The 25684-nt window shown below is 41.4% G+C and overlaps 1 protein-coding gene across 1 annotated transcript in view; it reads right to left on the bottom strand.

Annotated features, from left to right (window-relative positions):
• nlrx1 (NLR family member X1) overlaps positions 1–25684 on the bottom strand; it is a 45506-nt gene that overhangs the window by 2287 nt on the left and 17535 nt on the right. Inside the window, exons 5-11 of the mRNA XM_039622251.1 lie at positions 21922–22153; positions 19855–21019; positions 19052–19235; positions 17189–17284; positions 16294–16380; positions 3636–3887; positions 2828–3032 (exon numbers count right to left, since the gene is read on the bottom strand). Of these exons, the coding sequence (XP_039478185.1) occupies positions 2828–3032; positions 3636–3887; positions 16294–16380; positions 17189–17284; positions 19052–19235; positions 19855–21019; positions 21922–22153 (2221 nt within the window). The remainder of the gene's footprint in view (positions 1–2827; positions 3033–3635; positions 3888–16293; positions 16381–17188; positions 17285–19051; positions 19236–19854; positions 21020–21921; positions 22154–25684) is intronic.

Raw genomic sequence — 25684 nt, 5'->3', positions numbered from 1 at the left:
ACGTCTTTGGAAGACGTCAAAAGGGGAATTGTAGAATTATAGGGATTATTTTATATAACCATCATCTTTGTCATTGCATTAATTATCATTTCATCCAAGCATTTATTGAAGTTGCTGGCATTATGTTATAATTTATATTATAGGGGTTATCCTAATCAAATATTAACATGTTTATTACGGGTGCAGTTATAACTACTTTAAAATGATTGAGTTAAATATATATGTATCATAACTCATATGCTGAGTATATTGTTACAGTAAAATAGTAGCTGAGCAAAGGCCTGAATGTATTCAGCTTCTTGTGGTATTTGAGTTTGCTTAGTTACAGGTGACGGAAGGACGTCCAGTCCAGGGTGACCTCAAAGGCCTTAGGTCATCACCATATTCGGAAGAGTATGCCACAAGGAGGAACCTCTATGTTGCATTTAATTCTTAAAATACATGAATGTTCTGTACATGCAAATTATGTGCTTGTAAACGCAAGAAGGGGCGTTACAATACCCTGATGTTATAAAAGCAATCTAGAGTGTATTTTGGGCAGAGATGTACAACTGTTCTGCAGTTTGCACCTCTCCACGCTGCGTGTATTCATTAAAATCAATTGTTTGATTGACCTCTTCTGGACCATCATTGTTTTACTCTCGTCCTCAATTTCGAACCCGTAACACCCTCCTCCAGAAATGTCTGTAATAGAATATTAAAAACAGAAACTTTACAAGTTACAGAGTTTTTTGTTTTTTTTTTTTTTGTTTAGAAATATAGCGTTTTGTATATTTATTATAAGTGTTTGCAATTTGACATAAATTGTGAAAGGTTAAATTTCTTCAGTATTAAATAGCATAAATAACACTGTACACACCTTTAGTAAGTATATATAAGAGAAAATATATATTACTGTAATTATTCCTACAGTAAATTCTTTTTACAGTAGTAAACTGACCCAGGTAATACTGACCAATGGCTATAGAGATTTCTTTCAAACTTTCTTCAACTGTTTTGTGAGACTGGCAGTGAAAAGAAAAAGGATTGTTTTCCTGAGAAATCATTAACTCAACAAAAGGTTACTATGTTCTTATTATCCTCAAACAATTTTTAGATACACGTGCTTTTAACTTGATTCACTTTCTCTTAACTTTCTTACAAAAGGCAGCACTAACTGTTTATAAAAATAGAGGAGTAGTGTATTGTCATACACTGGTTATTAGCTTACATTGGGTATTGAGCCCAACAAATGTTTAAATAATAGTTTTTATCTTCTGAAAATTATTTGTTAATGCTGTCACTGTTAATGCCATTAGTATATGATACTAATGTTTAACTGTTTGCTATCTATCCTGTGAAGAGGTTACCTAATATTACTAGCAAGAATAAGTAAAGTAAGTTATTTAAACATATTTTGTATTTGGAAAAGTTTTGTTTTATATTTTCTTTCTTAAAGCTTTTGGCCCGAGTCACTATTTGTGAGGTGTTCACTGGAGCCTTTTGTGCCTGGTATCTGGACTAGGTTTGGTTTGGAACTGTTGTGAAAACTCAGCGGGTGAGTAAGCTAGCGTAAGTAAATTAACTGAAGTCAACCTAAGCGAAACGACAAATCTAAGGTGCATATATGTTCCTTGTGAGTGATAAAACTTGCAGTTTTAGAATCTGTCAGCACTCAACCACATGTCCTTGTACGTCAGGTGAACATGGAGAAACGCATGTACATCTTTTTGCAGAATCTGTTTACCTGCTCTTTAATCGTTTGCTGTTTAACCTCTTTTGTGGTTGTTGAAATGGTTTTGTGAACTTTTAGCTGAGATTCTGACATTTCTGTGGATACCACACGTCTATATTTAAACAATAGATCTGGCAGTACATCCCAATAAACTGATGTTCTCCCTCTCCCCTCTGGTACCAGGACCATTGGGGTTCAACAGGGTAACTGTGAAATTACAGTAAAACTTAATGAAAATACAATAGAAGTCCAAATGTCCAAAAGTCCATCTCTGCCATTCAAAGATACTTTGTAAAATTTATTTTATGCAAAATTTAATACTCAACTATAAATTGAGTCTTTCTCAAGAAAGCAATTTTCTATTCAGTGTTTTCATGAAAGCCTTATTTTTATGGATGTGCTACTGCTAGGAAGAATGTACATGAGGTTTAAGGCCTGGACAAGTTTGAAACCTTTTGTCCTCCTCTACGGTGGCCCTGAGAGGCCAAACGGACTGGAACTTAAGAAAACACCAGCAATAAGAAAAATGCTGCAAAAGCACACAAAACACAATGGAAATAGGAAAAACAACAACGGAAATAGGAAAAAACTGATTTCCATAAGCACAAGAGAAGTGTTTCTGGGGAGACAATAACCCGACGGACTAGTTGCAGGAACCCAAAACATGGTAGGTGTGTTTTATCTTGATTCATATAATACTGATGACGGATTTTTAGACTAATAGTTAGGCTAACACACTTACCTCTCATCTTTTTTTTTCTCACAAAACCGATAGATCCTCCACTTCTTTTAAGTGTCTCCCAGCGCAATTCTTAGCATATTTTGTTTCCTGCAACTTGTCCGACCTAATGTTGTATGCTCCTGTGTGCTGGGGTGCGCTCAGACATACAAAAACAACAAACAACTGGACAAGCAGGTGAAAAACACCAGCTGGCTGGTCTCTCATGTCTTGTTTATAAACACTTAAACACAAGTATCTTAAAAATGCTGAGCTTAACCTATTATTTAAACAAAACAGGCTTTTAAAAAACCCACACAGTATGAATCCTATTTTTTTTTAAATGACATGTTTTATATACATTTTTACATTTATATTATACTGTATGTATATACCTTTAGTTGCTGTATGACATGCTGCTGATCCCAGGATGAGGCGTTCTCTCGTATAACACTGAGAATGGGATGCCAGTTCTCAGAGAGGTCTGTCCCTTCAGTGACAGAAGCCAGGACCTTGACCCGTTGGCCACTGTGGCTACGGGGAACACCTTGGGCATACAGGGACTGCTTCGCCACTTTACTGAGAGGGTTCAAATATAAACTGCACAAAGACACGGACAAAAAAAAATTCTTTAGGGCTTACATGAATGACTGCATGCTTTTAGTGTGTCTCTGAGGCCTTTTGCATTTCACCATTGGTAGCCCATTTTAAAATGTTCTTGGTCTCACTCATAGGAGTAATAAATTGATAAATTCTATCAATTATCTGATGACACAATATCAGGGTTCCCAAAAGGTTGAAACATTTTGTCTTCTTCAGAATGAAGAAGTCACTTGGATGAGTGACAAAACGTTTCTCCCACTGAAAACGCTACGTCCAGCTGAACAGAATCAACCTTTTGGGATTTACTTACCTGGACTTACAACTTACATTGTGCATGCATCAAAACAATATCAGGGTTTATGATTCAATATATTGCCAAACAGTAAGTAAGGTGCTTATTTCATGTTATGAAAACTTTCAGTGTTCTTTGAAAAAAAAAATACAAAAACAAATATTTATAATGCAAATATTTATAATGCAAAAAGGACAGTGGAGTCAGAATTTATTTATAATGTAGTCTATGCCATACAACATTATAGCACAACTCCACCTCAAAGAAATGTTTTCAATGATCTTTGGATATAGTGAGACGTTTCTTACTGTACAGTCTGAATGCTGGGATGTTCTCTACAGGCATCTACCAGAAATAGAGCTGCGTCGTCTCCAATATTGTTATAGGCCACGTTGAGCTCCTGGAGTCTTTTGTGTTGTTGGAGCCTCTTAGCCATATCCAGGACACCCTCATCCCCCAGCCCAGTGTGCATCAGGGACAAGTTTGTCAGGGACTGATTCTCTGGCAGGGCTTCCACCAGGATTTGGACTCCAGACTCCAGAAGAGGGTTGTCACACAATCTGGAGAACACAATGGAATAATGTGGCATTTCTGGTTTGGTCTAGGACTAAGAATAAACTCCATGTGCAAATGGAGGTGTTAACCAGGGCTTCGTAGCAAAACTACAGGCTAAGGACTGTAACTGTGGTCAGTAGCTAATTGATGATCAGAAAAAAGTAATAATAAATAAACCACAATCCAATGGTCAGGTCATTAGCAATAAACACTGAATGTAACAATAAATGAATATGAATATAATAGCACAACACTGTTGTTAAAAGAAGAGGGAATGCTACACAGTGACAAACTTTTCCCATACATAATTAATGTGGAAGAAAGACATTTAGCAAACTGAAAATAATGTCAATGGAGATGTTAGTTTGCTCTTTTAAACCATTAATTCATAAAAAAGAGAAAAAAAGAACATGTTCAGAGTAAATTTGATTAATAACCATTGACATGTTCAAAGATATAATATCTAAAGATATAAAATTTCATAGACTGACAAATTTGACTCTTTTTGGAAGGTGAAGTTCCACTTTACTATTACACTGTAGAGCACCCTTAAACTGTGGATCAAGGTCCAGCTTGTGTGTCTGATTGGATACCATTATATTGTTTTGAAGAAGAAAAAAATACAAACAAAAAAAGAAGAAATCAAAACAAAAAGAAAATGAACACGGTGCTTGTCACTATTAAAAGTCTTCCCAGCAAATTAGTGTTAACACATCAAACAACTCAGAAAGATATCACTTAAACCTGTGGTGAGTCACAGGTTTAAGTGTAATCTCACAGGTGAGTCTCTTTATTGTCTTCAGACTTGCCTTAGACAACAAGGGAAAACATGGAACTAAAAAGTAATTTGAATGATTGTATTCACTAAATTTATGACTCTGTTATTTAGCTTAGTTTAGCTGAAATCTTAATTCTGTCTATTATTTTGACCGTCTCCCAGATTAGGCTGATAGCTTTTAGTTCATCTATGAGACTCCATATCTGCTTGGGTTGTCCTCTTCTTCACGTTCCTGGTAGTTTTTAGTTTTATGTGTGCCAAATAATAAAATATAATTTGATATTTTTAAAAAACCCATAACGAACAGCTGTCAAACAAAGCATAAGACAGCTTAACAAAGGTTGACCTATACAGTCCTGACCAAAAGCATAAGACCACTTGAAAAATGGCAAAAAATCATATTTTGCATGGCTGGATCTTAACAAGGTTCCAAGTGGGGCTTCAACATGCTACAATAAGAAATGGGAGTGGGACAAAACATTGTTTTGAGCATGCAAATTTATTAAAGAACCAGACGAAAGTGCGTTGCTAGGACTGATCGGAGGCAAATTTCATTTCAAAAGACTACCTGACAGAAGCCTTGATAAAAGCATGGATTTGTGCAAAGTGTCCAAAAAAAGAGTTTGCATACCACCAAAGTACTTCAACCTTACGGTACCATCTAAATGCAAAACATGTTGCAGCGAGCACACAAACTGTGGGAGCTATTAGCGCCAGCAGTCCCAGTTTGAGTACCAACAAAAGGTGTCATCAGCCCAAACGTGATGAAATGACGGGCTTCAGGAACAAAATTAGTAAGCCAACATTGGACAAACTTACAAATTCTCTTGCAAAATGGATTACTCTGGACTGTAGACCACTATCAGTCGTAGAAGATAGGAGGTTAGAAAATGTGCTATAGTTAGCGTCAAGTGATCTAACTTTCCAACTGCCAAGCCAAAAGACTATTTCAAGTAAAAATCAGCAGCTTTATCACACTGAAAAGCAAGCAAAATAGATGCATTACAGACAGCCCTGCTCATATGGAGGAACTACACCAGGAGCAAACAAGACTGTGGCAACAGAAAGAGCCACTCGCACAGGATTTTTCCACACAGTGGAATTCAACGCTGGATACAGTTTCTGGTCTACTAAAGAATCAAGAGGCTGTTTTTGCTGCTTTAGACAAACAAAAGCACAAGCTAGTTATTTTAACTCCATCAGAGCTGGTAAAGCTCCAGAAGCTGGTGACTGTTCTTGAGCCATGCAGGTAAATAAAACTAATTTTAACTTATTATTACTGTTTCTTCAAAAAGTTATTGTGTAGTTTAATAATTACTTTCTTGAACTATCTACTACAGGTTTGTGACTGAGCTTCTTGGAGGTGAGACATATGTTTCATGTTCAGTGGTTTTATCGTCTTTCTGCCACCTGCATCACATCATGGAGGTCTTTGATGATGACTCAAACACATGGTGAAATTTATACTGCCTTCACAAAAGACCTATCCCAACGTGTAGCTACCCTCAACCATCAGTGGCTCAAGATAGCTACTGTGCTCGACCCACGCTTTAAGGATTTATAATGTCTTGAAAGGGGAGAGCAAGAAGAGGTTTGGACCAGGCTCGAGGCATTGCTGCAGGAACAGTGTAAAGATGCCACCACAAAGAAACCAGCAAAGACAAAGAGCCTCCTCCTCTCTTCATTGTCTTCAGACTGATTCAGGATGAGGAAGCCCTGTAAAACGGGCCCTGAATTTGTACAGAGCAGAATCCACCATCAGCGAGAAAGACTGCTTGCTGCAGCGGTGGTCCAGTCGAGCAGGGACCCACCCACAGCTGTCTGTCATAGCCCGCAAGTATTTGATTAGTCCTACCACTTCTGTCCCATGTAAGAGAGACTATTCTAACTTGCAGGTCACATAGTAACAAAAAAGAGAGCTGCCTTGAGCTCTGAAAATGTGAATAGGCTAGTTTGTCTAAGTGACTGGCTGAAAGAGATGGACGGTAAATAAGCATGGAGCTTATTTGAGTCCAATGGTTTTGTTATTTTTTTTGCACTAAAATGGTGATCACACTGTTTTAACAATGTACAAAATAATTTTGGCTAAGGTTACTCAGAGTTTAAAGGTGAAGCTGTTCAAATAACCTTTTATGTTTCTGCCTTATTTTTTTAAGAAGAAAAATTGCACTTTATGTTGAAATTTATATTATCATTATTTAAATACAATAGCATTTTGAAAATGTACTTAAACTACTTAAAATAACACTATTTTTAAGTCTGCCCCATTTTGGCCAGGGACATTATTTTTGTTTCTCTGTTTTGAATTGAAATGCAGTTTAAAGAACTTGAGTTTATAATATTCATGACCAGGGCCCTGTTTCAGAAAGCCGGTTTAGTGCAAACTCTGAGTAAGTATACCCTGAGTTAACGAAAACTCTGGGTTTTCGGTTTCACAAAGCGAGTTTAGATTAATTCTGAGTGAGTTACTATGACGACACACTCCGTGAAGCTAACCTGCCCCCTAGCAGGTTTACTTCAACTAACCCTGAACTTCTCCCCCTCTTTGTCGGAAACCTGACTGTAGGAAGTGTCAGACATGGCGTGCCCCTTCCTTGAAGAGCCAGTAGATGTTGAAGCCCAAATTCTCCGCAGAGCTCACCACCGGGAGAGAGTGATTAGAGCGCGTTTGGACATTTTATCATGTCCTGATGAATTTCTGTGTGAACGTTACCGTTTTTCAGCACAATCGATAATTTATTTGAATAACATCCTCAGGCCTTATATTGCTCATGTGACACATCGCGGACATTCTCTCAGTTCTGTATATATTATTTGTATTGCACTTCGCTTTTTTTTTTGCAAACGGGAGCTTTCTGTATAATATTGGTGACGCTGAGCACGTTTCCAAGGCTACCGTCTGTCGGGCAGTCAGGAATGTTACAGTTGCACTGAAACGTCTCCTGTACTCGTTTGTGGTGTTCCCGGTCATAGACCCACAAGATTTATCAAAGAGGATTCCACAAAATTGCAGGTATCAGGATGAACAAAACTTAATTCATGATGTGGTGATACTTGAACTACTACTTAGATTTTACATTTATTTTCAGGGTTCCCAGGCGTGATTGGCTGTATAGATGGCACTCACATTCCATTCTGCTGCTTGAAGAGTTCCATTTCCAAAAAGCATTTTTATTTTCTTGATCAAACAGGTCTTGTACAGCTGCTTTACAGGGAGCTATTGAAACACAGAAAATAGCATTGACATTCATAGTACATGCCTACTTAGGTTGGTTGTAAATCAGTGCTGAACATCTTACTGAGGAAAGGTTTGTTGGAGAAGTGGCTGGACCCTCTTCCTCTACATTTTTATATTTCATTTTACTTGCTGCCAGGAACGTTTGGGGCCTGTTGGGTTGCACATACGCTCACATCACATCACAAAATAAAATGTATAAAATAAAAATAAAATGAAATATAATAAAATAACGTGTTAAATGGGTGGAAATCCCTAGATCAATTTTTAAATTAACACTCACGCATTGACTCTGTCGGCTATGTATTGCCATGCATGCTCCCTTTCTTTTGCAGCTGAGGCTGTGTTACTTTTTTTTTCCATAAAATTTGCATGTTATCGGCATATGCTGCCATCAGAATTTCGGCCTCAAGCGCTGTAAAATACATTGGCCGCGCCTTCTTTCCCTCCGTCTCCATGGTGACTCGCTTAATCTGTGCTCCACTAATCAGGGCTTTATGCGCGTGCTTAACTTGGGGTTAAAGCAACTCCGCGTTGATTGAACTAATTGTTATCAGCCTTTCTGAAACCGAATATTCCGAGTTGGACAGTTCGGGGTTACTCAACCCTGAGTATCATTTTTAACTCTGAGTTTTCTAAACCGGCTTTCTGAAACAGGGCCCAGGTCCATGATTCTGTCGCCCACTAAAACCCTTTTTAATTAAAAAAACATTTGCGCTTTGGGACAAATTTTCTTGTCGGATTAATTAATTACTATACCCATAATTATCTGCCTTACTTTTTTAATAGAGTCCCACCCCTAAACTCCTTGGATTTCAAGTTTCAAGTGATGTTCTGTAAAATGGAGAGAATGTTGTCTCCGGGAGTTTAGCTGATTTGATTTAGAGCGGCAAGGTATGGTGGGTGTGTTCCGGTCAAAGAACACGGAGGCAGCTTCCACGTTTAGGAGATTTATTCAACTGTGGTCTGTAGTAACGATACATAAAGCAACTATCAGTACAGCACACATAAAACATTCAACATGCCCAGACATTATTCTAGCACAGAAATAGCACAAGGAACTGTATTCAACACTCATATATAACATTAACAACTTCAACAATTACACAAGACTTACAATTAGCATTAACTAGCTTAGTAGCTTATTAGCATATTAGCGTATTAGCATATTAGCATAGGATAACATTAGCATAGTCGCGAGGGAACAAATACACACAATAGCATCTGACATACAGAACATCATGTAAACAGAACCCACCTTCTGGCATTCACACACAGCAATAAACCAAACCCACGAGATGCTGATGTGAGGACACAAGGAACAATGCTCGCTATCAGCAGCTACAAAGGCAGACTAGCAGCACACGGCACAGAGTGGTGCATTCAAGGAGCGTCAGCGTAGATATGGTGAGTTCGATGACGTAGGACATATCAATTTCCACAGCGCAGACACTTATTTAAACAAACCATAACACTTCAACCAAGCAAATAACATATAAACAGTGGGCTTTCTAACACAGCCGCCCCCGACTGTCTGCACAGACAGTCGAATCCAAGGTAGAAAGGCCACTCAGGTATGTGGATCCTTATCATCTTCAAGCATAGGGAGTGAGACCAAGCGGGCTACTGGTCGAATATACGTTCGATCTTTGACCTTAACGGCAGCAGTCCGGATGCGTCCATCAGCTCCAGGGTAAGTAGTCGTTACCTTACCAACAGGCCATAAAGCTCTTGGGAGCTGAGGATCAACTATGAGCACCACTTGGTCCGGTTTGAGACACTCCGCCTCCTTCTGCCACTTCTGTCTCTCTTGCAAGATAGGCAGGTAGTGACGGGTGAATCGGGACCAGAAATGGTCGTCAAGAACTTGACTATGTTTCCATCTGCGACTTCCGATAAGGTTGCTGGGATCGTAAACCACTTGAGGGAGTGATGCATCATAGCGGCCCATCAGCAGGATGTTAGGTGTGATGGGGTCTGGATCGGCTATGTCTGATGAAACGTAGCCGAGAGGTTTAGCATTTACGATGCCTTCCACTTCCACAAGGACCGTACGAAGCACAGTTTCAGGGACCGTCTGCTCCTTGAGTACGACCTTAAGAGCAGTTTTCACGGACCTGACTCTCTCTCCCAGGCGCCACCAAGTGAGGAGCACTGGGGGTTGAAAACGAAAGCAATCTGCTGCTCTGCCAAACACTCCTTCAACTGAGGCACCATGGTCTCAAAGGCCTCATGGAGCTCTCGGGCTCCACCGACAAAATTTGTCCCGTTGTCACACAGGAGCTCAAAAGGTTTGCCTCTTCTGGCAATAAAGCGCCTTAACGACATCAGAAAGGAGTCAGTGTCAAGACTCTCGAGGAGGTCTAGATGCACACAACGGGTCGTCATGCACTTGAAGACTATGCCCCAACGCTTCTCTGTCCGACGTCCAATCTTCACAGTAAAGGGTCCAAAACAATCGACTCCAGTCGAATAAAAGGGTGGTTTATACAGTCGCAGACGAGCTGGTGGCAGATCTGCCATCTTCGGGATGGAAGGATTGGCACGCCAAGCCTGACACTGCCTGCAGTCCCTCTGATACCGTCTGACTGCTTCCCTCCCCCGGAGGATCCAGAACCGGCGACGTAGTTCAGCCAACACTCTTTCTGGTCCAGGATGAAGGAGGGTCTCATCAAAATCCTGGATGATGAGCTTAGTCAGAGGATGTTTTGGGTCTAGTATGATTGGGTGGATGGTGTCTAGCTCCAGCTGCTCAACCCTTCGTAACCTTCCACCAACTCTGATGAGTTCCGTATCCTTATCATATTCGGGTGATAAGGAGTTCAAACGGCTGTTGGTTGGCAATGGTCTGCCAGACCTAAGTGCCTTGGCCTCCTCCGGGAATGATTCTGACTGAGCCTTCATCAGGAGGAGTATCTCAGCTTTGATGTAATCGTCTGCTTCACTGTGCGAGCTTGAGTTTGGGTCAGCCGCCCCATGTAGGGACCGCGCTGTTGTTTTCATGAGATCCTTCCAGGTGGAGAACATGCTGATTTCAGGAAGTTGAGGGCAGGAGTTGACCCTAACCTGTCCACAGAAATATGATTTCTTCAGCTCGCCATCCTCTGGCTCTGGATATGCTGGTGGGCTGGTCGGCCAATGCTCCTCGGATCGACATAAAAACTCAGGGCCTTGGTGCCACCGGTGTGGTCGTGACAGCTCCCTCAAGGTCTTGCCCCGGGTAATGTCATCAGCAGGGTTATTAGCGCTATCTACATATCTCCAGGTACTCCCATCTGTAAGACTCTGGATCTCTGCCACCCGCGTGCCCACAAAAACTTTATAGCTGCAAGATTCTGACTTGATCCAGTGGAGAACGGTAGTGGAGTCCGACCAGAGAACGACCTTTCGAATGGGCAGCGTGAGCTCAGCTTGAAGGAGACCAGCTAGTTGTGCACCAGTGAGAGCGGCACTCAGTTCCAACCGAGGCATGGACAGCTGTTTCTTTGGAGCCACCCGGGATCTAGCCATCACAAAGGCGACATAGACTTCCTTCTGAGCAGTTTCTGTCCGCAGGTAAGCGACAGACCCATATGCTCTTTCGGAAGCGTCGCAAAAGATGTGAAGATCTCTACTTGAAGCAGATGAATCAGCAGATGCTGGTGCATAACATCTGGGGACTTCCACGTGGATAAGATCAGGAATCTCCTTTTCCCAGGCAAGCCATCTGTCACGAAGGCTAGGTGGCTGGATCGGGTCGTCCCAGCCGAGCTGCTCCTTCCAAAGATCCTGTACCAGAATCTTGGCCCGTGTGGTGAATGGTACTATATAACCTAGCGGATCGTACTGACACGCAAGTGTTTTGTAGACGTTCCTCAGTGTGGGTTCAGTTCTCTCCCCCATTCGATGTCTGTATTTGAAGGAGTCACGAAGGCAATCCCATGTCAGTCCCAGAGTTGGCTCCCAAAGGTCTATGCTAGACTGAGAGAGCCATAGGTCACTACTCTCAGATCTGACATTGGATGGAAGATGTTCAATGACAGCAGGGATGTTGCTGGCCCATTGACGTATCTCAAAGCCCCCGGTGTGGAGCAGCTGGCGCAGACTGTCGACTAGGGCCTTAGCTTCCTCTTGGGAGTGGGTGCTGCGGAGGCAGTTATCCACGTAGAACGACTGCTCTACACAATCAACGAGGTCATGACTGGACCTACAAGTGTCCCGGACATGCTGCTGCAATGCATAGATGGCGCAGCAGGGGCTGCATGTAGTGCCAAATGGTAGCACTTGCCATTCGTAGATCTTCGGCTCTTCATCCCTCTTCATGTCCCGCCAGAGGAAGCGTAGCACTGGTTTGTCTGCTGGCAAAAGGCGTATCTGGTGGAACATACCTTTGATGTCGCCACTCACAGCAACTGGATACTGTCGAAACCGAAGAAGAACTCCTAGCAAAGATGGGCCTAGGGCAGGTCCGGGGAGGAGAATAGAGTTGAGAGACTTCCCTTCGTACTGGAAAGAGCAGTTAAAGACGATCCTGTCCTTGTTATTGTGTCGCACCATGTGGTGAGGTATGAACCAGGATTCTGCAGTGGTTCTAGCTATCTCATGTGGCACCACAGCTACATAGCCCAACTTCTCCAGCTTCTGGATTTCCTGACAATATACTTCGGCGCGTTGTGGGTCTTTGACAAGTCTCCTCTCTGTGCTGCGCAGACTTGGCAAGACTGCTTCCATAGGAGCTTGAAGCGTGGCGGAGTTGGCGCGACGAAGCAGTGGTGTGGCATACCTCTGTGCCCCATCGACAGTGACCCTGATGGTGGATGTCTGGAGTAGGTTTAGAGCTTGTTGATCTTGCTTCGATCGGGTTACCTGCTTCTCGCTCACATAAGGCAGCGTATCAATCTGCCAGAGACGCTCAACATTCCTGAAAAGCTCACTGTTTGGCACAACTGTTGCTGTGAACAGGCACTGCTGTTCAGTTGCAGGAGTCTGGTCAATACTGATGGGACCTTGGAGCGACCAACCAAGCTTGGTATGGATGGCGATGGGTCCCCCTGTCGGGCCCAGATGAACTGGTTCTGTAGGTGCCAGGAGATGAGGCATGTCAGAGCCGATAAGCAGCAGAGGTTGAACATGATCTACCAAAGGCAGAGGTAAGTCACGCAGGTGTTTATAGCGGCGTTGGAGAATCCTCACCGGATAGGAATGTTCTGAGAGACCAAGGGCATCGGCGGTGAATGCCTTTTGTACATTATACTTCTCCCCAGGTTTGTAGGGGGAGGACACTTGGAAGGAAACTGAGGCGCCATGAAGCTGCACTACCTCTTGGTGGACAGTCCGCAGGGCAAGTGTCTCAGGCTCTGGAGTGAGCTTTAAGCGTCGAACAGCTTGTGGTAAAATGATGCTTCGTTCGGAGCCATCATCAAGTATTGCATGAGTCTCCAATGTTTGGTCCCTGTTGTACAGCAAGACCTTTACAACCTTCAGCATCACCTTGGGGGAACGGTTTGGCCTATCCAAGTACACTGTTGTAGTCGGAGCAGTCATCATGAGCACACTCTTCTGGATCTGCTGGACCGCATCATGCAGTACAGTCAGGTGTTGCTCTCTGCAGGTATTACAGGGTCGTTTGAGGGTGCAAACCTCCGGCTGGTGAGTTCTTCCACATTTCCAGCACCGCTGTTCATCAGTTAACCACCTCACCATCTGGTCAGTAGTCAGTTTCTTAAACTCTACACAAGCGTTCAGGAAATGCTCCTTATTCTCACAGCGGGGACAGTATGGTTTTGGTCTGGATGAGGACTTTGGTCGGACAGAACTCCCTTCTGAGCTGGGGATTTCCCGGGAAGTCAGGAAGAAGGCTGTCGATTTCTCCTTTGGTTTATTGGGAAGACGCTGGTCTTTCTTGGTTGGCTTATAAGCTTCAGGACTATAGAGTGAAGCAGCTCTACCTGCGATGCGCTTCGCTTGGGATTTCATCTGCAGCCAGGAACTCAGATCAGGCAGGGTATAGGTTTGGTCAGTACCTGTCCGAAGAATGCCTTGGTTCAGGCAATGCTCTACAAACCCATCGCGATAACTGGGTGGCATCTTACTCAGTAGTCGGTCGACATGAGACCCACACCTTAGCTCAAAGCCGTTCTGGCCCTCCAGTGTCCTAAGCATCCCTACTAGAGATTGGATAGACAAGGCAAATGCATCAAAGGCTTCTGCGTCGCCGAATTTGATAGCTGGAGCATTCAGAATGATGCCCAATTCACTTTGGACGAGCTGACGGGGTTGCCCATACTTGTCCTGCAGGGCGTGCATGGCCGTGGTGTACGGCGTTGGGTCATGCATGTATGCCTTAGCTAGCTGGATTGCACTAGGTAGCCGTAGGTGCCCAAGCAGCACTTGATATTTATACTGCTCATTCAGGTGTGGATGACTGTTCAACAGGTTGTCAAGGGCCATTTTCAATAAGGCAAAGTCACTTTCACGGCCACTCTCAAAGGAGGGAATCATAGGTTTGGGAATGCCATACCCTGTGGCGAGGAAAGGGTACGCATTAGCTGTCGGTAGCTCGGACTTAGGTGTGCAAAATAACTCTGCTTCGGCAGGGTTGCTGCAGGCTGCACGAGCATACTGCGATGGCTGACCTGAGAATGGAGTAGATGCCTGGTAAGACGTATCAGGTGCAAAGGTAGTAGACCGAAGTCCAGCTGGAAAAGTTGGGTGCAGCACTTGGGGCGTGCATTGAGAATGCAATGGATGCGAGGCCATGGTTACTGGAGGTGGAGCTACCATGGGCGCTGGAGGCTGAGTCACGGTAAGTGTTGAGGGTTGAATGACTAGCGGTTCGGGAGACCGACGCACAGGACCGACTGAAGGTAGGGCTGCATGGGTGCTCGAATTCCTATCCTCCGATGGGCATGGTGAGACTCTGGAACCGCTGGGTTCTTGTGCTTTCTCTTTAAGGAGAGAAGTAACCATCTTAGCTATCTCCAACTCGTTTACCCTCTTCTTTAGCTGTCGTCGCCTCTCCAGCTGTCTGGTCAACGACTCTTGGGTTCTAATGGCTTCTTCCTGTAGCTGCTGGGCCTCTCTGGCTTGAGCCTGAAGTCGTTGACATTCATATTCCACTTGTTGATCCTCTTCGAGGTGCTGTTGGAATTCCTCAAGTTCCATCTGCTTTACTCGCTCTTCGAGCTGGGCTGTTTCCAGGTCCGATAATGCGTGGGAAGGGAATCTGCCTATCGACGAGCGTGATGCCCTTGTGGACCTGGAGCTGGAGCTCCTCTGGGATGAGCGTGTTTTACCTCCATGTGAACACTGGGAAGCGGTAGCCGGTTGCGTGGTTTGGGTTTGTCCCTCAAGAGGGAGTGTTGAAACCTCATAATCGTTCAGGTAAGCAGGTGGCCGTCGCTCTCTCTGCGAAACACGTGGGGGTGCTGAGTCAGCCTGGACATCTGTCTGTTCCATACCTTGATCAGTACTCTAAATCCGGCTCGAAGGACCATAAAATGGAGAGAATGTTGTCTCCGGGAGTTTAGCTGATTTGATTTAGAGCGGCAAGGTATGGTGGGTGTGTTCCGGTCAAAGAACACGGAGGCAGCTTCCACGTTTAGGAGATTTATTCAACTGTGGTCTGTAGTAACGATACATAAAGCAACTATCAGTACAGCACACATAAAACATTCAACATGCCCAGACATTATTCTAGCACAGAAATAGCACAAGGAACTGTATTCAACACTCATATATAACATTAACAACTTCAACAATTACACAAGACTTACAATTAGCATTAACTAGCTTAGTAGCTTATTAGCATATTAGCGTATTAGCATATTAGCATAGGATAACATTAGCATAGTCGCGAGGGAACAAATACACACAATAGCATCTGACATACAGAACATCATGTAAACAGAACCCACCTTCTGGCATTCACACACAGCAATAAACCAAACCCACGAGATGCTGATGTGAGGACACAAGGAACAATGCTCGCTATCAGCAGCTACAAAGGCAGACTAGCAGCACACGGCACAGAGTGGTGCATTCAAGGAGCGTCAGCGTAGATATGGTGAGTTCGATGACGTAGGACATATCAATTTCCACAGCGCAGACACTTATTTAAACAAACCATAACACTTCAACCAAGCAAATAACATATAAACAGTGGGCTTTCTAACATTCTGACAATCTGGTAGTGTTCTAACTTGTATCGTGTTTGCAGTTGCAATGTAAAACCAAGTTGCACAACTTTTTCCTCATTTTTCCAATATTTATGCATTTTCAAATTATGCAATCAAATTCTGAAATCTCTTAACTTTGAATACTTAAAATTAAAAGACAGTGGCAAAGTAAAGACATAACTCCTTTGGTTACCTACATTTGGGCTAAAAATATCAAAACTGGAATTAAAGTATAGTCTTACTTCAGAGATCTAATAACACTCCTGGGGTCTAGCAGTAGGTCTCTCAGCAGACTGCAGGACTCAGGACCAAGGATGTTAAACTGCAGACTGAAGACAACAGAAACAATTACAAGCAAGCGCACACACACACACACACACACACACACACACACACACACACACACACACACACACACACACACACAAATATATACACATAAACATATATTCATTAGAATTAAAATTAAGACTGAAATACATTTTGTATTCCAATGTACTAGTATGTTTCAATTTATTCATTTATTTATTTTTATTTATTCATTTTTTACAAAAAAGCTTGAAGTTGAACCACTACTTCAATACAATATCTATTATTCTACTTAAGTACAGAGTGTCTGTACTTTTGCCACCTCTGCTCCTTGATGGTATGTATAATGCTGGTCAGTGTAATGCTGGACCCATTCATAACCCATTTTCAGTCTTATAGCTGACGTAACGAGGTCCAAGATTTTACGGTTAATAACGCCATCTATTGTGCCCTCAATGGAGTCAACTCATCCTGTACCCTTAGAAGAGAAACAGTACCATACAGCCAGGGTACCCTGAGGGGAGCTGAGTTTCAGGGGATCAAATATTTCAGACTTTTTTGCAGCATGTTTTTTATTTTTCTGAATCTGACTTTTGATTAAAGTGAAACTACCAGAACTACCATTGGGTTGTGATCTTTGTGATTTTTATGGGCAGCTAAACTGCAGTGCATCATGCTGTTGTCCAACACAAAATAAAAGCAGTTCTAGTAGCTATTAGAGTACCATCTACAACATTCAACATCATGCAATATGCATTATGCATCATGAACTCAGGCTGCTTTTTATTTTGCAAGCAACAAGATCATATATTAACTTTCAAGTCTCACTTGAGGCTGTATGTGTGTCTGAAGGCAGGCCACAGCATCTGAAGCATGTCATTAGTCAGGAGACAGGAGGATAGGTCCAGTTCTTCAAGGTAGTAACTGTAACAAAGCACCACACGATGATTGAAAAGACATCAATAATGAAAAACAAATAGACAGCTCCTTTGTATCCACATACACAGTCTCATATCAGCAGTACATATACAATATACACTATTAAAACTGAAGTAATAACTATGACCCCAATGGCAAACATTTTGGGATGCTGTGTAGTGACTCTATTGTCGAATGATTGCACTCTTCACTCTTTCCTTATGGCAGATAAGGTTTCTATAAAGCTCTTCGCCCTATTTCTGCTGCTTATATATGAAATCTCATTCTTCTGCCGTTTACCCAAAACATCTGGGCATAAGTGAGGTTTGGGTTAGACTCAGGAATTCTAGAAATCACTGTCTGTGATCACAGTTTGCAATGTCATCAACAGATGTAGGTCAGAGGCCAAAAAATATAAAACCAGTTTTGTAGACTGTAGAATCCCTAGGCCAAATCTTCAGATGAAGTCTGCTATTCATTGCAAGGACTAGAGGAAGTAACCCAAAATCTCCTTTTCATCGAACTTTCATACCTCCCCCCTCTCTTTCTAGACTTCACATCTTCTGAGATGACATCCAATCACGTTGCTGAGATCTAATCACCCGATGTCCAGCCACATCTTATCATCCTCTCTATCATTCTGACCTTTTATGATTTCGAACAAAACTTTAACTTTAAAATCACTTCATTACATTTTCTTGTTTTCTACGTTATTCTCAACATAGAAAATTCTATTACATATGAACATTCAGTCACATGTGAATATACTTCACATTATGTTTCATTCGGTTCATGCAATTCATCTTCCATTTATCCTCAGTTCATGCTCAAGCAAACATCCATTTTAGCATAATCCTTTTTTATTCAAATACATACCTTTTCTCATTTTTTCCTCTTCAAAACCCTGTGTTTGATAATCCCACCACACAATACAATTTATTTAATTAAATCATATATTTGACACCTTAGACATTCTTTTACATTAGTGGCTCCTTGGTGTTGCTAAGCCCCCCCAATCCTTCTCACACACCCACATGCATACACAGCTTCCAAGGTCAAGCTCTCAGTGAGAGGCCTATTCTAGGCCTATATTCTCTTATTTGTTATATTGTTCAAAGTTATACCCGATTATACTCTGATCAATTTTCAGCAATTACCCATAATTAACTATCAGCAAAATTACATATGAATTATGTTTCTGTGGTCACAAATTACAACACTTACAATACCATTTCTCTTATTCAGAATTATGCATAATGGGTTGGTGACACATTTTTTGTCTTCCACATTCCTGCAACCACAGAGACACTAATCTGCCAAGGTTGAAGTTGGGTCATATCTATGCACATAAAATACAGACATGAGAATAATTTTCATTACACAACTCATGTCTCATTTAATATATTATTGAGACTTGTACATTGGTTGATATCTTTGATTAATAACACAAATTATTTACTATTAGCAAAAGCACAAATAGAGACCTTTTGCCTGCATTTCACCTGCATTTATGTATATATCTATCTCCCTAGCACTTTTAATTTGAATTTTTAGGTTCATTTAAGTGCTTGTTTTACAGTATGTTTCGCACTAAGTACCAAAGCAATTTCCTAATGTTGTATACCTTCTCAACATTTGGCAATAAAACTCTTTCTGATTCTGATTCTTTTACCATCTCTTGGATGTAAAAGATATATTTCCACCTCTTTTGACATAACATACACATACACAGTCAGTCAATCTCTAATCCAGTTCCTTCAAATAATAATTTACCTTGCAGGGGTGCAGGAAAGCACAGAACTCAGTATGAAACATTTAAGTGAAGTCATTCGAATGTTGGTAAGGCGGATAGCTCTGATTGAAGTTAGAACCTCTGCAGTCAGTCTGGGGTTCTGGAACTCATATAGAAGGACCAACAGATCCATCAGCTCTTCTGGTGGTTGTGGCTTGTTAAGCTCTAGTGTCAAAAGAACACATACTACATGAAAATATGCAAGATAGGTTGCCATACACCAATTACAGACACAATTTCTATCTTTAGAGTTCATTTATCCCATATCACATAAATGTTTACAAGTAAATCTGAGTTTTATGTTCAATTTCTTGTTTTCTAATACTTTTGTAAAGTTCTAACGATAAATATTTGTTTTGTAACCGTTGCAGCTTTAGCAATTACAGAACATTACTCTGTAGGCAGATTAAGTACTTTGTTTCACAAAAGAAATATCTAAAAATAACTATGTTTGATTTATAATAATTTTCATATTTGCATGGTATTTTGGTATTTTGAGACCAAGCAGAACAATCACTGTTGTTGTGTTGATGATTGGGTTATTGCTGAGCAGCACAGATCAGATATATCTGATCCTGACTACCATTCAGCTGAAAATCATGTGGTCACTGGCCCATTGATCAGTGCACATCTAGATGAAAGGTTTATCTAAAGGGTATTTAAAACATTTTTAAGTTCAACCTATGAAAAAGTTCAAACATCAAATAAAAATAACATTTTGAGCTACCTAAACATGAATATATTTATTATATAGAAAAACATGTTTTGTTTTTTTGTTTTTTACCTCTAACAAGGTATTTCCTAATGGCACGGGTGATCTGGGCCACAGTGGTGCTTTGAATGCTGCAGCCAAGTTGTTGGAGAAGCACACGGTTACCATAGTGCAATAGCCCACCCATGAAGATAGGGTACAGCTCAAAAGGTTGACGCTCACTGTACTGCTGTTGCTGTGGGCCATGGACTCCTAAAAGGCTTTGCTCTACCTGGTCAAGAACATCCTCGTTGTAGCTATCCTCAGTGTGGAACAGCTCAGCTGCCATGGTTCTGGCTATACTGCCTTTGTTGAGACTGCTGATTTTCTCATAGAGCTTTGGAAAAAGCTTAAGAAGATTAAATACTGCAAAAATTCGGAGGGGAATGAACTTAGAAAAGATGTTAACAAGGGCATTGACATCCTCACTTGCCTGACCAATGGCCACAGACACTTTGTTGGTGAGCTTTTCAAGAGCGGATTTGTTCTCTCCTAGAACTACATAGAGTGCTGCCAGGTATTCTTGCATGGCTGGGACAGCAAACACATACTGCCTCTCATTGTTTTCCCTTAGGTCTTGTGATATACATTTACCACTTTCTATGGAAGGAGCCAAAAAGAAGTCTAGCACATCAGTGCGGAACATGGCCAGCTGACGAAGCTCCTCATCTGTCTTTGTCTTCCCTCCTATCCACTGCTCTAGTTCTGCTTCTGAGAAGGATGTGCGTTTGTATGTCACACCTTCAAATGCAAGCTTACCTACTGTACGGACAACATATAACATCAGAGAACTTTGGTGTTCCTGAATGGGCATGTTCGTCCCTGCTCCTGTACCCAGCACTTCACCCCCAAAATTGAGCCTGAGGAAACTTGTGTAAATGCCAGTTAGCGTGCGGATGGGGGCTTTGGTATTGGTAAAATGCAGAAAGTGTAAAGTTGCACAAGTGAGCCAGCAGTACGATGGAAGGAAACATGCAGCAGCAAGTTGGCTTTCTCTCTGGAGGTTAAGGTAAAGCAGTTCTACAAGATCCTGGGCCTCTTGGTTATATGCAGTGTCACTCTGCTTTAGAAGGCGACTGGTGAAGTACGCCCGCTGGCGTGATGGGTCATTAAAACCACATATCTGTGCGTAACGAGTAACATACTTCTGAGGGATACAGTCCAAAGCAGACAGTCTTGTCGTAATCAAGATGCTGGTCTGTGAAACATATAAAGTAGACAATAAGTGCCATTTACAAACAGTGGGACTTACAAACTAACAAACAAGGCTGAAAATTCACTTCACACCACACTTCAGTTTAATTAAATTTTATTTATACAGCGCCAAATCACAACAAGTTGCCTCACGGCGTTTGAAATGACATAGCTATCTGGATCTGAATTACTTGTTATACTTTCTTAAGAACATGATGTATTTGAAGTGTTTTTATCTTTTATTCTCAACTGGAAAAGGGTTTGAAATAATAATCCCAATAATTCTGCACTTCAATATTCCAGTACTAGATAGACGTGATTAACTTTTGATGTCAAAGTTGGACTTAAGGCCATGACTGGTGAAATTTTCAAATCCTAACTGTTTGATTAATCCAAACAGACACATGCCGCCAGTAACATAACATCTCAAGCATAGGTCTTAAAGGTACCAAACGGATGAACAGTCAGGGTGCATCCTCCATTTCTACCTGTTCATGTTTCTAAAGTAGAATTACTCCGTGATCGGTTTAAAGTCGCTTTGTGCTTGTTTTCATCTTTATTTTGTGTTCATACTTAAATACTAAGAGAATGATCATTGGATGTAAAAAGTAATAGAACAAATCCCTCCTGGGATTAACTAACATAGTGGATTAAAAACTGCATGTGTTCTGTGTAATATGTGTAAGATTTAAAAAATAAGATTTTTTTTTTAATTATTAGCATACTTTTCCAAACTCACTCTTTTGCTAAATGTTACTGTTATTTATTTTGCTTGTAGTTTTAAATAAAAGACAAGAACCTGGTCAGATTTGAAATCAAACAAAAACCTGGAGCTGGTACATATTAGCTTTAGCCATTTTTTTTAAATCACTACCTTTAGTTAACCTGTTTTGTTTTTTTTCTTACCTCAGGCAACAGATACTTTCTTAGCAGGTTTACCACAACTACACTCGGAGGCAGTCCCTCATTAGGATCACTGCAAAGCTCTGAGGCTCCAATTCGGAAATCCAGTTGCATCTTTTCCATTCCGTTGAAAAGGAAGAGCACATTCTTGGCCTGGTTTCCCTCCCCACTTAGAAGGGGGTGTTTTTTCAGGTGTAGGTACTTCCTGCTTACAAGGTCTCTTAGAGATGTAACCCTGTGTAAAAGAGAATCTGAGTTTTTAGAATTATAAAAAGCAGTGTGACACTTTGGGTTGCCAAATTTATCAATCAAATTAAATTATAGAAGAATACAAAAAAATGATTGATTTTGCAGTATTTTTCAGATTATTTTGGTACTAGCACACTCCCAGTAAGGCTGTTGGAAAATTAAAAAAGCATGCAAAAGACCACGAGGATGATGAAAAATGAAATATTTGCTAGAGGAAAGCTCCAATCATAACTGATTTTTTTTTTGTTCAAGGCTTGGAGATGGTAAAGGCCAACATTTCGCTTCTTTCGCAGAAATGACTGTCTTCTGATAACAGTTGGCACTTGAAATCATGCAGCAGTACTGCTTTAACATGCAAGCACAATCATCCAGCTGATTTTGAAGTTGAAGTTGTTGTTGAAGTTTATCTCAACATAGTGTTTTCAGGCAGAAGAAACATTTTGCCACATATTATTTAGATGATGTCCACCCACAAAGGCCTGTTCAGCAGGCCTGGATGAAAAGGCATTTAGCCCAGGTCATCCACTAATTAGAAGCCTGTTGGACAATTGTTTCTGTTGAGAATTTGTGCAAAAATCACTGAGAATAGATTAGTGTATTGTCTGTGATCATCTAGCCTGCTTCTGCTTGTAGTGCTCTGAGGTTTAGTTTTTGTGGTTTTAAAAACCTGAATTCAACATAAGATGTTTAATGAGTCTTCCTAGATTATTTCTATCCACTACACTGACATTATACTGTGAATGAATCTGAGCATTATCAGCTTAAATTCAAATTCATTTCTACTACAGTTGATTCAACTTAAGTCTTAACATAAACACTGCAGCAACAGTGCACCAGTCCAACACAGTGCTTTACTGTAAATCTATAACAGTACAGTAAGCCAACCTGTTTGTCCTGCACTAAACTGAAGAGTATTTTCATTTAGCATATGAAAAACACAAAGTTAGTATAATTCAGTTTGTTTTGCAATATCAATTCGTTTCTCAATATCAAAAAGCAAAACTTCAAATCATATTCATATCCAATATCTAATTTAACAAATGAGAACTTATAGTTCATCTGGCAAACTGTTGATAAACTACCTTAACAGACATTTGTTAAGCTCACAGAAATTTTGCTTTTGGAATTTTTCTGCTGCTTAAAAATGCACCCCAGAAAGGGGTGCAGTGCCGACTCTGGGTCATGGTGTAAGGACCTCAGCCATTCAGGGGATGCGTTTCCTGCCAGAGTGCCAGCTGGTGAACGAGCCAACCATTCCAAAACTGCCCTTGCACCCACTACCTTTAATGGATGTCCTGTTTGAGTACATCAGTATGGACCACATCGGATATAATTTCACCAGAGTACACGTCGATATCGCTTTGTATTAGTTCAGGTGGATTATGCAACGTGATATCCCAAAGCAGTGCCACGATACACCATTCCTGCAAAGAGTGTAGCGCGGGCGCTGTTTCAGGTCATTTCCCAAGTCAGCATTCTGAAAGAGATACTGTCTGACTAGGACACATTATTCATGTCTAACATACTAAAGGAGCTGTACGGGACTGACAGGGTAGTGGAACGGCCGAATAAGACTTAAGTCCATGATTCTTAAGTTCATTCACAAGGATGTTTGCAGTGCAGGAGGCAACCTATGTGTCCACAGGACTTTCTCAATTTGAATTCTCAATTTGGCAGGAAGCTGCAGGGGGTGCTGGACCTAATTAGGAAAAACTGGGGGGGAAGGTCTAAGCCCAGGGAAAAATTAAATTCAACTAAATTTGCGTTTTGGACGCAAAGCTACGCACACTGGGGAGGTTATCATGAGAAAATGTGCTCCAGGCCCAGTAACATCAGCAGCTCCTGTACAACAGAGGGACAATTTTCACCTAGTCCTACCACTTTAATACAGATTTGAAACACTTCCTGGTGTGACGATGCATTAACAGCCCTTTGGGTTACCTGAACATAAAAGACAAATTGCTCAGAAGGAATTGGCTGAGATGCTATAAATGGGAATAATCAAAGAGTCACACAAAACACGTGGTGAAGGCTCCATTGTCTTTTTGGTGAAAAAAAAAAAAAAAAAAAAAAGGATTTCTACGATTCTATGATGATTTTATTATGGTAAATCAGGTGCCACAATTTGGTGCTTATCCTATGCTTGGGTCAACTAGCTCCTGGCCCAATTAGGCACTGCTCGTCTTTTCCGGACACTGGATTTGACCAAGTGCTACTGGCAGTTTTGCTTGTCTCCAAAGCCCAAGGAAAAGACGACCTTCTCCACTCCGTAATGTTTGTACTCAATTGCCACACTTCCATTCGGCTTGTTCAGAGCCCCGGCCACTTTCCATCGTCTCATAGACTGGGTGCTGCATATGCTTACTGCATATGCATGCTGCATATGCCACCACCTACCTGGATAACATTATCAGCCATAATGACGCCTGGGTGGCGCATGTGCAGCAGTTGACCACAGTCCTGGAGTCCCTGAGGCAGGCAGAGCTCACAGCCCACATAAAGAAATGTACGGTTAAACCGAGAGAAGTTCAGTATCTGGGTTATGACTTGGAGGGCGGGCAGCTGTCATGTCCCATGACCAATAAAAAAAAAAAAAAAGAGGTGAGGTGGTTCTTGGGGCAAACAAGTTTGACCAAGCTCCTGTTCAGGGTTGGCCATATGCTTTGGACTGACAGCGGATGATTGTTATTCTTTCATCCTCAGTAGCACTGTAAACCTGCGGTGCCACTGCAGGGGAGGCGGACACAGCTCATGCCTCGCCGGCATAGAGAGTCTGTACTGGGTCCTGTCATTACCGTTGTTGTGTGTGTTGTGTATGGCTGTGAGCTGCAAAGCTGCAGCCGCGTGTAGATATCAGCAACCATGAATAAAGAATGCTGAAAAGCATTGAAACATGGTCGGGTCGGTCATGCATCGTTCACAGCATGTAAAATGGTAGTTGTGAAAATAAAAGGCAAAAGTAAGTTGAAACAAAAAAAAGGTAGACAGCAAATGAATAGCCACTGACCAAATAGTGTCACCTAACAATGACAATCTGCATTATTGCAGCTAGATGGAAGCAAAAGTATTACGACTATTATGACTATATTACTCCTGTTCTAGCTTATTTTCAATGTCTTCCTGTTGTTTTAAGAGCAAACTGATTGCAGAAAAAATCTATGTAAATCAAAAATGCACTCACCGATGGCAAAAATGTAATCACCGCAAATCTATGGTATAGACTATATGACAATTTTTAATATTATCTTAGGTAATACAAGAAAAAAATAAAAACAAAAAGGATTTATCAGGTAGTGCTATGCTTCCAGAGACTTGGTATTTACTGATCAAATAGTAGCAAAAGGTAGGCTAACACTTATACATCTTGGAAAACCAAAATGCATCTTGCACAACAGTGCATTCAGATCATAATTCTGATTGCAAAAGCTGGCAGACAGGACAGAATGAAAAAATGAAATGAAATATAAATGAAAATGTACTTACATCTCCCCATTCCTTATAAAGTGTTCAGTGTTGT

Source organism: Oreochromis aureus, linkage group 14, assembly GCF_013358895.1.
Source record: "Oreochromis aureus strain Israel breed Guangdong linkage group 14, ZZ_aureus, whole genome shotgun sequence".
NCBI lineage: Eukaryota > Metazoa > Chordata > Actinopteri > Cichliformes > Cichlidae > Oreochromis > Oreochromis aureus.
This window is presented reverse-complemented; position numbering and strand designations above follow the sequence as displayed.